The sequence below is a fragment of the Hevea brasiliensis genome, chromosome 5 (genome assembly GCF_030052815.1).
Source record: "Hevea brasiliensis isolate MT/VB/25A 57/8 chromosome 5, ASM3005281v1, whole genome shotgun sequence".
Taxonomy (NCBI): domain Eukaryota; kingdom Viridiplantae; phylum Streptophyta; class Magnoliopsida; order Malpighiales; family Euphorbiaceae; genus Hevea; species Hevea brasiliensis.
This window is the reverse complement of record NC_079497.1, coordinates 30,279,305-30,295,132: the sequence shown is the minus strand read 5'-3', so window position 1 is coordinate 30,295,132 and position 15,828 is coordinate 30,279,305. Positions and strand designations below refer to the sequence as shown.

Below are 15,828 nucleotides of genomic sequence, written 5' to 3'. Positions count from 1 at the left end.
CTAGTTATATATGGAGGTAGGTGTTGATCAAGATGGAATCTTTTCCTCTAAGTAAATAGAGATAAAATCCTATGTTCATTTAATTGTTCTTGATGTTTCAAGTTCCTGGCCAGGACAGATAGATTTATTCAGAAAAGAGTTTCTGATGAGAAAATCTTTTAATCAAGAACTGGAATTAAAAGAGAACATAATATTCATAGCAAATGGAGTTTGACATAAACCATGACTCCAGCTTGAGTTGGGATTTTGTAACAGAGAGATTCTAGTGCATGGTAACATATGATTATAGGTTCATTTAAGGTAAACTTTATTACTAATTGGGTGGCCATGGCATGCTATGCTAGGTGTTAACCATGGTCTATGAGGTTCATAAAATGATTTAGAGAAATCATTTATGGTAAGAAAGAGTTCTGATGATATTAAGAGTTGATATCATGTCTCATTGCCAATTAGTGATGAGCCTAGTAAGTCACACACATACACAAGTTATCACCTAACATTGATATGATTTAATTAATTAATTAAAGAGTTTAAATTGATTAATTAAATAGGTTTGGTTTGCAATTAGATTGCAAAGTCCCTAGCATGACTTGAAACCAAATCTAGATTATTGGATGTATAATATAAGTTAAATTTATATTTAAAGTGTTTAAATATGAATTTAATTAATGAGAAATTAATTAATAGAGATTAATTAATTAATTTATATTTGATATAAATTAATTAGAAGAAGAAAATAATTATTTTGGGTTAAGAACTCAAAATTAAGACACAGGGGCATTTTGGTCATTTTGCAGTGTGACACGTGGCACCATGAGATGGTGACACATGGCATAACACATAAGCTTGCCAAATGTTTTTTTAATCATGTAAGATGATTAAAATCAAGATTAAATATAGGTTTGACACTTGGCACAATGTGATTGGGTCACTTAAACCTAGAGCTAATCAAAGGGTGACATGTGGCAAGGGTTTAATGTGTTAACCTAGCTATTTAAGTGTTGTTATGAGAAAATAAAACACAACTAGCAGCCACACTCCTTTGTCACGCCACTTTGAGGGTTTTTATCTCTTCTTCTTCATCTCTTATCAATTCAAAGAGATTAGCCATCAATCTCTTGAATTAAGAACACTAGAAATTGTTTCTAGTGTCCTGTTTACATCTTTAATCTCTTAAAAGGCAGAACTTGATTTTCTAATTAATAGAAAAAGCTTTAGAAGCTATTCAAGGGCTGCCATAGGTGTTCTTGGTGTGGACAAGCTAGAGGGACAACATCTGGTGTCCTGAAGACAAATCTCAAATGCGCAGATATCGAGTGTATCAAGAGGTTAGTGTAATCGTTCTTGATTTAATCTAGGGTTCTAAAATTAATCTGATTAATTTTAAAATCTTAAATGGCAAATACAGATCCAAAAACATATTAAAAGATTTTTAATATGTTGTTTATCATTGAAATCAAATAGATAAAAATAAATCTTGCATGATGCATGTGACCCTAGGTGAAAATTTTTGAATTCAATGGTATAAACTTGTGTTTTTCACGCTTCCGTTCCTTCATCCAGAACTTAAGGACATCTAAATTAATTAGTCTTTTAAGTGTATTGAGTCCCTTGTAGGCAATCTTGAATAAAAAACTTTGATAGAAGGAGATAAGTATGAAAGTGCTCCAACAAAGATATCAAATTGACAATTAAAATATGAATCAAAGTCAAAGCTATAAAGGGGATCTACTTTAAGAAAATGAAGTTTTAAAATAACTGGTTGAGTGATTAACTTGGTTAGGACTTATAATATGAGATTTGAGAGATTTATTTGCCAATATTTGAACTATAGAATATTTCTTTTTGAAAACCAAGAGTTTGGTTTGTTTTTATAAAGTATTCTTGAAGTTATTGGTATCTCAAAATAATTTTTCTACGTGCTTTATGAAAAAAAAAATGTTAAAGAGGCAAATTTAACTAGGTTTATTTCAAAACTAACTAAGATACTTTTAAAACTATTTCAAAATTAGTTCAGCTAACTTCAAAAGTAGCCAGTTATTTTTAATTTGCTTTAGCAAAGTTTTGCAACAAGACAAAATAATGGCTTTTTTTTTCCTTAAAAACTAGTTGTTAGCCTTTTAAATGACCCTCAAACAGTCTGAAATGTTTAAGACTCTTTATAAATCATTATTATAACCATTTATAAGGTGATGAGAGCCGTTATTATGCTAAGAAAACCTTGACTTTTTAAGTGCTTTCATTCCTTAAGCTTTAAAAGTCATTTATTATTCATTCATTGGCAAATCAACTCCCACTCTTTTTTATAACAAATCTGAAATTGTAATTGAGTGTGAGAGTTATTTCTTTTCATCTACCATAACCTATTTAAGGTGGTTCAAGCTTGGGAATAGCTTGGGTATTTTGTGTTAGGAAGACACTTATGGAGCATAAAGGCTCGTCTCTTGCCATCCAAAAGAGTTAAATAGTGGAGTTGGAAATCTCAAAGAGGTTCTTTAAAGAAGGCTAAGTGAGAGGTGAACCACTATAAATTGATAGTGTTTGATTTTCTCTCCCTACTCTCTTTAATTTTTAGAAATTTACTTATTGTTTGAAGTTTATTTATGCTAAAATTTTATTTGTAGATGTTTGATTGAGAATTTGAGTTGATCTATATGCAAGTATTGTACTCTTGGAGGTTGCTTTTAATGTGTATTGAGCTAAACACTTAAAATCACTATTCAGCTTCACTTTAAATATCGAAATCAAGTTATTTTCTTAATTAAGGTGGTTGCACATGTTCGATTTCATTTTAGAATCATTTTGGCACTTGATTTCACTTTTCAAACACACACATTTGAGTAGCTAGCCACAAATTTTTACTTAGCCCAAGGGCTGAAATTTTTTTTAAAAAAAGAAAGGTCTAATTCACCCCCCTTTTAACTTATACTTGGGACTACATATATTTTTAAGTTTGTTAGGTTGCAATTTGAATGACAAATCATCTCATGTTTGCAATTGAGAAATGCTTATACCCTTCAAATACATTGATTGAAATTATATTTCATCATATTTCATAAGCAATTTAAGGTAGAATTTATAAAGGAGACTTTGCCAAACCTATGGTAGGGTCGAATCACTTAAAGTGAGTAAATTTGAGTAACTATATGATAAGGATAAATGATCAACTTAAGTACAATGTTTAGATAATTAAAATATAAGAGTTACAATGCAAACAATAAGCGATATGAATTGCATTATTTAGAATATGGGTGTTACAATGTCACGCTTAAAGGCCCAACTTGTGTGCAAGGCCTAACACAGCACATTAGACCCTTAACCCAAGCCTAGTCAACTCCTTTCGCATATGACGCATATGAGGGGGCACTCTATGCGCTGATAGCAACACCTACATGTCACATGCTGCTCTTCTATCATTAATAAGTCTCCTTTTTTTTCATTTAGTAAAGGTTTACGGATATTGCAAGATTTTTTATGAGGTCAATTCTTAAAAATAGGGTCTCTATGGTGGTGATTGCACTTAGCCTCACTACCATTGAAATTAGGATTGGATAGTAAGATTATCTTTAATCTCTGATTAAGGTAAGGGTGAACCCAATTTATGTGATCTTTTAAACTTTGGGAGGTCATAACTTTCTTATGACTATATCAAGCAAATAATATACGTACCAAAAGCTTGTCATTTCTATATAAGGAGATACAAGGTCCCAAAATAGGCCTCATAGCCATTTTTTCAATATTTTCAAAATTGCTTAAATTACTAGAACCAATTTTAATCTATCTACAAGTTTATAACATGCAAAAGATCATATTTAGGTTAGAAAAAACAATGCTCTAGACTCTAATATCAATGTTGGAATATTAAACTCAAAAGTCAAACATAACATGCATAAACCCAATCCATATCTCTTGCCATATAGCCTTTAATATTATCAAAATACATTTGCATGAACCATGTAACAATTTCACAATCTAAATGTTACCACTAACTGTAGTGAGTCCTAAGAATTACGAAAGAGAAACTCTACCACTTGCACCACCTCTTGGATGCTCTAACACCTCTCCTAACCTTCACACAAAAGATGTCAGCTTGCTTTTTTTCCTCTCAGAATGTTTTTCATACATAAAACTCTCTTCCTCTTCTTTGATTAGAAGTCCACTTTCAAACAGAAAACTCTTTCCTCTTCTTTGATTACAAGTCTACTTTGAGACTCACTGCCTGTTGATTTTTCTAGTTAACATGTCTCTCATTATGCCATAATTAATGGTAAAATAATAATTGATTATTGCCTTGATTAAGATATTAAATTTGTTGGAAAATGCCTTTTCTATTTGCTGCATAAAAGGGTGATCAATTGCGATAAGATATTCATGCAAGATGGACTTAGAGCTTGTTATTGATGCAAGATGGACTTAGAGCTTGTTAGATTCAATTCCAAAACATAAAATTTTGTGGAATTCAATTGAATTTCATGTTTTGTATATTTGGTTTAAAAAAAAAAGAATTTAATTTTAGAAATTGATTATAACTAAAACCAAATTTTATCAAAATTGATGAAATTTGAAATGAATTCCACAAAACTTATATAATATCATTTTTTGGATTAAAATGCCTTTATCAAAGAACTTCCTCCCAATTAAACTCCATTGACTAAAGAATGGAACTATAAACTAGCTTTTTATCAATACGTTATGACAAGTAGAAAAGATATTTTATATTTTTCCTTATATTTTTAATATTTAAGTTTATTATGCACTTAGTAATACACTATTTATATTATTATATAAATCTCCTATATCATGATACGTGAATTTAGTTTATATTTATTATTATATTATTAGTTGATTTATAATTTTGTTAATTGTTATAAATTTATTGTATTTTTTTTAATTTTGTAAAAAATTATATTTTTTTAATTTTTTTTAGGATTGTTTAGGAGATGAGAATAAATAAATTTTAATTTTAAAATTACCTAAATTATATGGAATTCAATTCAATTATGTATTTTAAGTTGTGTTATAATAAATAAGAAAATTTATTTCAAATGAATTCTCGCCTAGGGGTAGTAATTTTGGACACAACCTACGAACACGATACAAACACGATACAAAAATATAGGGTTTGCATTAGGTTTATTCGTGCTTTTGTCGATTTCGTGTCAATCCATTTATGACACGATTATAGTTGTATCGTGTCACGGATTAACCCGCTAACCTGACTTCACATGTTTATGATACAATTTAATATTCACGTCTATAACCTACTAACTCATTTGACCCATTATTACTTATGAACTCACTTATATAGCGTGTTAAATGGATTAAATCGTGTCAAACTGTATTAAATAGATTATTTCGTATTAAAAGGGTCATATCATATTAAATACACCTAATACAATTTAATATTAATCATGTCCTGTCATATAACCCATATAATAGAAAAGTCACATTCATGCTTAAATTTTTGACACGATTTGTTAATAGTATCATGTTAGTATCGATCTTAATCGTGTTCGTGTCACGTGTTAACATGACACGAATACGACCTATCAACTTGAATTAATACCCTTGTTCTCGCCTTAATTATTCAACTAATAAAAATAACTTTTAATTAATAAAATTAAAAATAATATTTTTTAATCAAAAATATAATTTATCTTAATTGAAAATCCAAAAACTTGAAGAGCGGAGAGCGGAAGGGAGAGGTGTTGACTTCGTTCCATTTCTGTTATGCTTCCAAACGCAGCTCCAAAGCAAGGAATAATAAACACTCGCTACTTTTATCAATTGTTTAGCAATCAAAGTGGATAAGAAGAGATGTCAGAGAAGTTCTCGCCGACGTTGAGGATTGGAGATCTCAGCTATTTCATAGCACCGTCTCAGGCTTGTGTCGTCTCTTTAAAGGGATTGAAATCAAACACAATGAAACCTGATAAATAGGATGTAAGATTCTTCAATTTCTTTTTATTTATTATTGTATTCTAAACTGAAGACTGTAGATGTTTATTCTTTTAAATTTCTTGTTTGAATTTTCCCTCAAGCTGTTTGATGTAATTAGTTTGATTATTTTCTGGGTTGTTTGGAATTTTATTGGAGGTTTCAATTGCTAAGAATCAGCAAACTGAACCCGTTAAAATCTCGCTCAAGGACTGTTTGGCATGCAGGTAAATTCCTTTCTCTGTGTGTTCAGTAGGCAAAAGCACTGACGGGCAACTAATTAGGGAGAATTTGATAAAATTAATTGATGTTTTCATTGCGCTTTTTTTTTTTTGGTTGATTCTTCAGTTGAGGTTTAAGCTTGTAACCTCAAGATGTCTCCATGGAGTCAAAACTCATTGCTTTAGAAACAACATGACAATAGGAAATGAAATTTAGTGCAATTTTGCTAGTGCTCGAGTAACTTATAGACAACTTGTTTGTGATTTTTTGGAAATGGATACCGAGATACAAAGCAGCCTATTATTATTATTTTTTTTTTTTCTCTTACTTTTGAAGGAACAAGAAAATCATCAAATTGTTATCTCCTGTATTGATATGTTGTGTGCAACCATCCCCATGATAAAGGCATAGAATTTACTATTTCTTGTGACAAAGCTGTGGGTGCATAACATCAGCAGAAACCATCGTGCTGTTATTGATAAAGGAAAAGCCATTATTGTCTCCAAGTCTCCACAGTCTAGAGCTTCTCTTGCAGTTCATTTTGGCATCTCCGCCCTTCAGGTGGAGCTCACTTTCATACCCATGCTAAACTTTAATTCACTAGTCTGCATGTGTGAAGAGAATATTTTTAGTGTGAAGAAGTGCATATTTGCTTTTTAAGAAACTTGCATCATTTTTGAAGTCCTTGGGAGTAAAAGCTGTATTCGATACAAGTTGTAGTAGAGATTTAACTCTTGTCCTTACACGCTACAAATAGAGCCAATCAAATGATGACAACAGATCTGCATTAGCTTTACCTATGCTTTCATCAGCGTGTCCAGGTTTATTTCTTAGCCTTTGGTTGTTGAGCAATTGTATAACATCCTCCCTGTCTCTGTTCCTTTCCCCTAAGCCTGCTAACAAACAGGCTACATTTCATTCACTTGTGATGTATGTTTTACATGATACATAGAACTCCAAATCTATAATGGAAGATATATGATATACGTGGAATGTTATCAATCATAAATCACTCCTAAGATTTTGCTAATCAATCTCTTGATTTTCTCATAATCAAGAGATTATTCAATGGGACATATCTCATGCGTTAAAGAAAATTCTCATTAATTCCAACATGCATAATGAATCATATTTTAGCAGGAACCTTGTATCTTGAAGTAATTTGTATTGTTTATACTGAAATAAGAATTTTACTATATCTTGAAGTAATTTGCATTGTTTATACTGAAATAAGTATTTTATGAGTATTTGTAATCATACTAATTATTACATGTTATTGGCTGCCTTTTGTGTGTGACGGGCACTGTTTGGTGAGGGCTCTTTATCAATTAGAGAAATGATGCCCATGGAGTTTTTTTACCCGACTATATTAGAGGATCAATACTCTTGCCTACCTTAAAAACCAAATTCTCTCCTTCCAGTGCTAATAAAAAAAATCATTAAAGAAGAAGACAAGATATGAGACTTGAAATCCTGCAATGCATACCACTTAATGGAGTTTCTTAAGTTATGCTCCTTCTATTTCCCCGTCATCCAACCTAAGCTCCTCTTCCACATTAAAATTTTAAGTCCAGGACCAGGATTATTCTTTTGATAGATTTTGTCTTCATAGCTCATATTGTGTCATAGTGTGGTGTCGGTATTTCTATGCAGATGCAATTTAAGATACATTTTTGGTCTTCATATATACTTGAATGATTTAAATTAATTGGTGAAAACTTGTTTAATAGGCCGGACAAGGTTTACCATGTCACTGTGATGCCTTGTTATGATAAGAAGCTTGAGGTTGCAAGGGATGACTTTGTTTTTGAAGTGGGCCGGACAAGATTGAAATTCTCCTTCTTTTTGGACTAATGCATAGGGCTATTGACCTATAGTGCTATTCACCTACTCTTTTAAAATCTAGAAGCAATCGTAAGCTTGTTTAGTTTCGTATGCAATGAAACAGGTTATCATTTTTTAACTGATTTATTGTGAATAAGTGATACCTAAGCTTCAGTTTAGTCTATATACAATGACTACCCTTGTGCGTTTGCCTTTTATATTATTTCCTTTTTAAGTAACCCATATGTAATTTGAAATTTTCTTATGCATGCATATATTAGAATTTATACCATTCAGGATTTGCCTGTTAACTTTTGTGGGCTGGTCCATTTCTAGGCTTGTGTACTGGATTTGGGATTAGTTCTTAGCATATCATGTGCATTAGTTTCCACTGTTTACTAAGTAGGAGTGACAGGATCATTTGAATAATCAAGTCTCATGTCTTCCACCATTAATTTTATGAACTGTTGGGATCACCTAAATTGATCAGAACCATTGGAAATGGATGTCCTATGCTAATCAATGTCCCCATCTCTCCAAAAGCATTTGATGTGCAACACCTTCTTTGGGTAAATTGATTGTATTTCAATAAATGGAATAACTACCCCAAGGGAAAACAGATATGTAACTAGATTATGTTTGCTTGTTCAATCATTCAAATAAAAAGGCTATACTTAAAATGGTGAGTTGTTTGAATGAAATTATATAGGCAGCATATAAACTCTAATGACTACTTGTAACTGCTAAAAAAGGACTTGCGGATATGCATGTGTGCATTTTTTTATGTTTGTTTTTGCTTTCATTTATCTTGTCCTAGTTTTGCATATATGTTTTAACTGATCATATTTCATATCAATTTATAGGTTTTAGTAGCAGATCCCTTTGAGAATCCTCTTGTTAAAAGCTTTTATGATGAGTGGCTTGAAGTACCTGGCTCAGAGACGGCTAAGAAATTCTTGCACACAGCATATCATCCTGTGGTTAAGAGCGTAACTGCTCGGTTACATAACTGGTAACACTGGTCCCTATGTCTGATCCCACACAAAATATCAGAACTTCCCTATGCTGTCAGTCCTTGGGCTTGTTTTCTCTAAGGTATTTTTGCAGTCTCACGGATAATCTATCATCACTGGTTCATTGCTTGCTCATGGGATTGCATTTTGCAGTGGAGTTCAGTTTTGGTAGTGTTAACAGATTTATTATTGTACCATGTTCTACTAATATATATGCTCTATGCTAGAGGCCTTTTAGATAGGAGGAAAAATTGGTTATATGACAAATGTAACCCATCATTATTTTTTTTTTCCTTTCCTTCTGGGTTAAAGGGTCGAAATAGTTTTTCCTCAATTCTTGTATGTGCCTTTTTGTCTCATTTTTGTGTAATTGAACAGGTCCTCCGGAATATGACCACCAGTTATTGAAACAAAATAATGTCAGCTTATCAATTGCCCAATGAATGAATCAATCAGAATTTTGAGATTGGAGTATTATGATGGATGATAATTTTCCAGTTTGTTTGCTTTTGATCAAGAGCATTGCCTTTTTTCTCTTAGATATAATAAATGTTTCACAAGTTTTTCCACTTGTGTTTATAAATTCTTTATACCGAATGGGTGAAGCCAAGCGCTTTGCTAAAATTGTATATAAAATTTAGCTGTTTTGGATGATAGATTCAATTGAAAAATTATTTAAGGAATTTGTAATTATTTGAACTGTGACAGTTTTTTCAGATTGAATCTTTCAGCTGGTTGTAGATAGGGAAAGGCTTAGTACTGCCTACTGTGAACGCTTCAGGGATAATTTGCCGCAAGTTTGTAGTGTATTAGCTTTAATTTCAGTTACATGAAGTATTTGAAGATACAGGTCTTGTTAGGAGCAGGATTTTGAGTTTTCAAGCATATAGGCGTTACTATTAGGGTTATGATATGAAGACTTTTAAATGTCCAATCACATCTTGTTGCTTATGTTACGCCAACATGAAAGGTTAAACATGTTTAATTCCTTGACATTAACAAACAAGTAAAATATCAAAAATTTTTGCTTCGTCTTCGAACTCAACACTGTAACTAAGTGGCGAGGCAAACAATCAAACGAAACAATATGCACATCTCTTCAAGCTATACAACTATGAAAGGAATGTTTTAGCAAACCAACTCATATGAAATGACACTTGATTAATAGCATAATACAAGGCACACATACAGCTCCTTTTACGACTTATCCTCTAGCTTTTCATCCCTTATTCTTCAAGTGCACCATGTACAACAAGGAGCTTCTACCTCAAGTATGATGTCTGTTCTGACCATAACTGTAATCCATAAAAGGCAAAAAGGTTAACAAAAAGCAATGGGAGACAAAAGATGTGTTTCATGAAAGCCAGTAAAGGCATAAAAAAGGTCATAGGTGCATTTGCTTTCCATATGTGCATTTGCTTTCATCTGATCTTCGAGCTGCTCTTGCCACTATGCTGGCTGTGTTGTTGTTCTGGCAGCAATCCGAGCTTTTTGACAGCTGATTGAGACTGGAGTTGAAACTAAGTTCATCGTATTCATACATTTGCATATTTTTCTTAGAAAAGCTGTTATGGGGTGGAGAATCATAGCCGATTGCATCAAATTCCTGCAAGATATCCATTCCATCATTATTTTTATTCATCTTCATGACAAACTTAGTTGATGACAAGAGCAGATGCAAAGGATGCATGCACATGAGAGGCACTGTCAGAGCAGGATAGTTTTAGAACTCGAAGGAAGAGGTGTCCAAACCTTGGATTTTGTCTTGGCATAATTGGGTGTTAAACACGGATTCAAATCCCTAAGAAACATGTCATCTGGACTACCCGGGCTCGCAGCATCACAGGAGCTGAACTCCTGAAAGTGGTAAACACATTAGAGGAAAGATAAAAGGAAAGAGAATTTAAACTACACATGCTTTCTATAGTTTGTCAAAAGGATGAAGCCTGCTCTTTTATTTTTTTATTTTTCCCTCAATTCGTGTCTCAAGTGGACCTAAAATAATTCTTCTCCACCTCCATGCTTTTTTTGTCTATTTTGTTGCTTCTTTGTTGTTGTTGTTGACAAGTCCATTAGGTGATGCCCACGCTATCTATATGTATCAATCACAATCATGACAAAGGCATGCAACCTTGTATTTTCTTAACAAAAAAATAATATCTATAATAATTCAGTTTTATTTTATTTGGACTGCAAAATATTTTATGTATTTTTCTATGTGCTTATTAATTAATGCTTTGTAAATTAATAATTTTGATAAATTTAGTTAAATAGAGTTATATCTATCGATTATTTGATTTTTAATTTTTTTATTAACTTTTATTTTTTTGCCACACACATCATTTTGGTGTGGGCTAGCACTTTGCGCCTAGGCCTTAAGACCTTCAGGTTTTACACCTATCGTTGTCTTCTGTAATCTGATTTCTGCTGCAAACATCAACATATGTGAGCAAGTATAAATAACTATTATAGCCCATTTATGCAATACTATCCCATAGCACACTTACTAAAGAATTAGCAGCTTCTTCATGATCATAAGTTGGTGTCCTCGGTGAGCTGCCATGACGTTGCATATATGGCCTTGAATATTTCACCTGCTCACAGCAAAACATGTGTAATTGTAACATAAAATTCAAAATTTCTGGATAAGAGATACAAGATGGAGAACCATGGCGACAATTTGTTGACAGTTTGCTTAAGCATATAACATATGTTTATGATACAATGTCGTATATTAAGTTCCCAATCATCTTGGGGAGAAACTTTACAGAACCCTAAATGTAGATGCTTATATCAGGAAAAATTCAGCTTAAATGCATATGAAGGATAGTTACACAATGATCACTTTGTATGATTTTCTTACATAAACCTAATACTCATTGTGTAACTTGAATTTGCAGGTAGTATCTATAGAACTATTTATGAAGACTTGAATGAAATGGAGAAACTTTATTTTCTGTAATCATTGAATCTACTCTCATTGAATAAGTTATAAAAACAAGTTTCTCTCTTTTGCAAAGATCCACTCACAGTGGTGAATTGAATGAGAAGAACCAAAACTCAATAATAAGATACTTGGTAAACTCAATAGAAATACGCACATGAATCCACATATGATGGCTCAACCAGAAGAGGAAATGATACCTCTGCAAGATCTTCGGCGAGGCACTGTAGCTGGTCTGTAAGAGAACCGACCTGCCTTTGGAGAGTTGGGATAAGTTGTTTTGCTTGTTTCAATTCTGATCCCTGCTTCTCTAAAAGCTCTTGAAGCTGAGAATTCATTACATCAGGAAAAAGAATTGCACTTTTCAGTGACTTGATCTCTTCCCTTTGCTTCAAGCACAAATCCTTCAACTTCTCAACCTATACATGCCATATAAATCAGTTAGCAATTAATACAATCCCCATTTCTTCCTAGACAAAAAGCATAGCTATTAAATAATTCCAAAATTTGTCAAGAAAAACTCCATTTACTAGCAAAGAATTCAATTAATTTATCTAAGTTATTATAGCTAATCCATATGACTTTAGTGTAACAGCAAAGTTCCTCCATTTGTGATCTGGAGGTCACGGATTCGAGTCATGAATGCAAAACTAGGACAAGGTTGTGTACATGAACCCTCCTCAAAGCTCACAAGTGTAGAATGCTTTGTGCACTAGATGGCCCTTTTATTATAGCTAATCCATACATGTAGAAGGCACTACTGATCGAGAATTGGATATGCTAATACACCCAAACGTTAGATTTTTAAACCCTAAGCAAGAAATCAAAATCCAATGAGCCGATAAAGAATAAGGCAGCAAGATTATCATGTCATCTACTATACTCATTTCCAAAAATCAGATAAATCTAAAACCCCTCAACCAGTAACATCAAGAAGGAAAAATAAAATGTTGACACACTACTCACTTCTGTGTTCTTGGCCTCAAGCATCAACTTGAGCTTAGCAATCTCCAGCTCCTGCTCCTTATTAGCACCCAAAACCTCTCTCTCACTCCTCAAAACCATGGCCAATGTTCTTGTATTGCCATTATTACCAGCACCTTTCACCTCTGTCAACGCCTTCACAGTCTTCTTCTCCTTGTCTTTCACCTTCCCGAACAATTTCTTCTGCAACCCAATAAAGCCGGTCCCATTCCTAGCAGTCTTCTTCAAGTCCTCCACTATTAAATCCGATGGAATCACCAGCCCTGCTGCTACTCCCTTATTAGTAGAACCCTTTCCAGCAGATTTCTTCTCCATAAATTTCTTGACCATTGCGGATAAGTTGTGATCATTGCTCTTGCTTTTGATCTTGGTTTGAGAAAGATCCGATGATGTAGCTTTCACAAGTGCTCGTGAGGCAGTTCTTGATGATGGTTTGCATATAAACTCGGTGGAGGAATATGGGTCTGAGAAATGAGAAGTAGTTGAGGATCTTGAATCGTAGGAGTTGTAGCGAGAAGCCATTTACTGGATTTTGAATTAAGAGGTCGTTGAGTTGAGGCAGAGAAGATATAAGGTAAGAAGAGGATTTTGGGTTTTGAATGGTTAAGGACACTTAGCCGCTGTTTCTGGATTCAAATTTTTCAAGGCGCGGGGTGATGGATTGTTGCGTGCGCTTTCATATCATTTCGTGGAAATGATTGGGTTTTGGTTTGGTTAGCTCCGAGCGTATATATGCGTATGGGCTGTCGCATGTGTGCGCAAAATTGGCATTTCAGTCCCAAAATGATTTCACTTATTTATTTATTCATTCGTTAGGTAATTTTTAGTTATTTATTTATTTATTTATTATCTGTTCTGTTATTTTTATTGTTTTAAAAACTTTTTTAAACCAATTGAATGCTATATGTGTTATTTATTTTGTTAAACTTAATAAAATTAATAGATTGAAAGAGTTATGAAAGATTGAATTTCAATCTGTATAAGGATACTAATTTCCGTGAAAATTTCACCGTAGAAATTACTGTGTTAATTGCAAGGGCAATTTTGTAATATCAGATATTAGAGGATGATTTAGCAGCTTTTGATTTGTTGGCCTGCAGAGAAAAGAATTGGCTGCCAGCTGTGTAAACCCTTCGGCCTGCTACGGGTTCTCCCTTGTTCACCCGTCCTGGAGGTAAAACGGCGTTGTTTCTTCCCCTGCTTCATCGTTTTCAGCCATCCTCAACGCTTTGCCATGGAGATTGTGCATGTTTGAGGGCATTCCTCCTTTTCACGAATTATTATAATTTTGAGTAGCTTGAAAGTTACAGAACTAGGCCTATATTATAAATATTTAGATATTATTTTAAATTAATTATCATTTTGTTAATTTAATATTAAAAAAAAAAAGTGAACTGCTTTTTTTGAGAAAGCACCTCCTTTTGTTTTTGGTTTCTCGAGAAGGAACCCATTTATCCCTTTTTTTCTCTGACAGAGTAATTCAGACACTGATGAACCAATCTCCTAAAGTGATTATGCAAGCGAAAGACGAGAGAAGAATAAAGAGACTCACTGGAGAGAGCTCGTGACGCAGACGAGAGAACAATAAAGAGACGCACTGGCGAGAGCTCGTGATGCTACCATCTTCTTTGGCCGTCCTGGCAGCCAATTAGCCTACTTCAACGAGGTTGAACTCCTTCGCCACACCAGATTAGAAATGGAAATTATCGCCACACCTCTTGCCACGTTCAAGGCATTTTGGCCAAATAATGACCGGCCTAAACGATCATACTTGGAGATATCATCCTTTTCCCTCAAGTTTCAATTTGGTACCACCATGCCTTGATCAAACATCGGAAGGCCAAAAATACCATAGATGATTAAGATTAAATCGACTTATTTCTGGTTATTGAACTTTAAGGATAATTAGAGTAAAATTACTCAACTTTTATTTTTTTTTTTTATTTAAAAGTCACTCAATTTTAATTTGAGTATTATCACGGTCACTGTTACAGAATATTGCAAATTGGTTAATATGTTGACCTGCCATTTTTTTACAAAATGAAATTATCTAACAATCCTTTATTAGATGAGGGCGTTGCTTGCTTACTCTTTTCTTCCTCATTTTTCTCATCGCCCAAACACCACCTCAAGCTTTCCTCCTTCTTCAAGCCTTACTCTCACTCCCTGCCTCATGGATATAGATGGGTATAATTTTTTGTGGCCATGGCAAGACCCTTTCTTGCGCCCAAAATCCCAATTTGGCTATTGATTATCACTTTTCCGCTACCGTGCCTCTTCCCCATATGCATACAAAAGCATTTCAGCTTGTTTTTGCCTTGGTAATTTCATATTGATCATGAAATTGAAGGAGCAGAAGCATGAAAAACATAAGTTTAGATCATTGAATTCAAAAATTTTTCATCTAAAGTCACATACATCATGCAATATTCATTTTTATCTATTTGATTTCAATGATAAACAGCATATTAAAACTTTTTTAATATGTTTTTTTATCTATATTTGCCATTTAAGATTTTAGAATTAACAGATTAATTCATTAGAACCCTAAATTAGATGAAAAACAAGTGCACTAACCTTTTTGATACACTGCAGTGAGTTTGGCACCTTTGGGATGCGTCTAGGACATCAGATGTTATCCCTCTAACTTGTCCACACTAAGATCACCAGTGGCAGCCCCTTGAAAAGCTTCTAAAGCTTTTCCAATCAATTAGAAAATCAAGTTTTGCTTTTTGAGATATTACAGATGTAAACAGGACACTAGAAATAATTTTTAGTATTTTTAATTCAAGAGATTATTGACAAATCTCTTTGAATTGATAAGAGATGAAGAAAATGAGAAGAAGAACACTCTAAGGGTGACAGCACCAAGAGAATACAGCAGCTTGTGAATTTTCTTTTTAT

The 15,828-nt window shown here is 33.3% G+C and overlaps 2 protein-coding genes across 9 annotated transcripts; one reads left to right on the top strand and one right to left on the bottom strand.

The window, feature by feature from the left end:
* The first annotated feature begins 5,710 nt into the window (after positions 1 to 5,710).
* LOC110661844 (uncharacterized) lies at positions 5,711 to 9,460 on the top strand. 6 transcript variants are annotated; one of them, XM_021820664.2, is made up of 5 exons: positions 5,711 to 5,943; positions 6,097 to 6,164; positions 6,615 to 6,720; positions 7,890 to 7,985; positions 8,847 to 9,460. In XM_021820664.2, coding segments are annotated over exons 1-5 (279 nt in total). In that variant the 5' UTR covers positions 5,711 to 5,941; the 3' UTR covers positions 8,854 to 9,460. The 6 variants fall into 6 exon arrangements, 2 of the variants coding, with proteins under 2 accessions (XP_021676356.2, XP_021676435.2); XM_021820743.2 differs by having other exon boundaries at positions 5,712 to 5,943; positions 6,618 to 6,720; XR_009148905.1 differs by lacking the exon at positions 7,890 to 7,985 and having other exon boundaries at positions 6,496 to 6,720.
* On the bottom strand, positions 6,361 to 14,222 carry LOC110661699 (uncharacterized). Of its 3 annotated transcripts, XR_009148903.1 has the most exons (8): positions 12,907 to 14,222; positions 12,141 to 12,359; positions 11,504 to 11,590; positions 10,749 to 10,853; positions 10,402 to 10,602; positions 10,193 to 10,292; positions 6,957 to 7,054; positions 6,361 to 6,764 (listed from the first exon to the last, which is right to left on the bottom strand). XR_009148903.1 is itself a non-coding variant. In XM_058147164.1 (7 exons), exons 1-6 carry the CDS (start codon positions 13,444 to 13,446, stop codon positions 10,230 to 10,232), a joined length of 1,215 nt encoding a protein of 404 aa, XP_058003147.1. In that variant the 5' UTR covers positions 13,447 to 14,222; the 3' UTR covers positions 6,808 to 7,054; positions 10,193 to 10,229. The 3 variants fall into 3 exon arrangements, 2 of the variants coding, with proteins under 2 accessions (XP_058003147.1, XP_058003148.1); XM_058147164.1 differs by lacking the exon at positions 6,361 to 6,764 and having other exon boundaries at positions 6,808 to 7,054; XM_058147165.1 differs by lacking the exons at positions 6,361 to 6,764; positions 6,957 to 7,054 and having other exon boundaries at positions 10,004 to 10,602; positions 12,907 to 13,919.
* Between the last annotated feature and the right edge of the window lie 1,606 nt (positions 14,223 to 15,828).

What these genes read in the sequence shown, in the direction of transcription:
- LOC110661844 (XM_021820664.2), top strand. An exon ending in AAGGACTGTTTGGCATGCAG is followed by an intron (nt 6,165 to 6,614) that starts GTAAATTCCTTT and finishes GCATAACATCAG; the next exon opens with CAGAAACCATCGTGCTGTTA. An exon ending in TTGGCATCTCCGCCCTTCAG is followed by an intron (nt 6,721 to 7,889) that starts GTGGAGCTCACT and finishes CTTGTTTAATAG; the next exon opens with GCCGGACAAGGTTTACCATG.
- LOC110661699 (XM_058147164.1), bottom strand. Translation starts at nt 13,446, where the DNA reads ATGGCTTCTCGCTACAACTCCTACGATTCAAGATCCTCAACTACTTCT. An exon ending in TCGCCGAAGATCTTGCAGAG is followed by an intron (nt 11,591 to 12,140) that starts GTATCATTTCCT and finishes TGCTGTGAGCAG; the next exon opens with GTGAAATATTCAAGGCCATA. An exon ending in ATGAAAGCAAATGCACATAT is followed by an intron (nt 10,293 to 10,401) that starts GGAAAGCAAATG and finishes TTATGGATTACA; the next exon opens with GTTATGGTCAGAACAGACAT.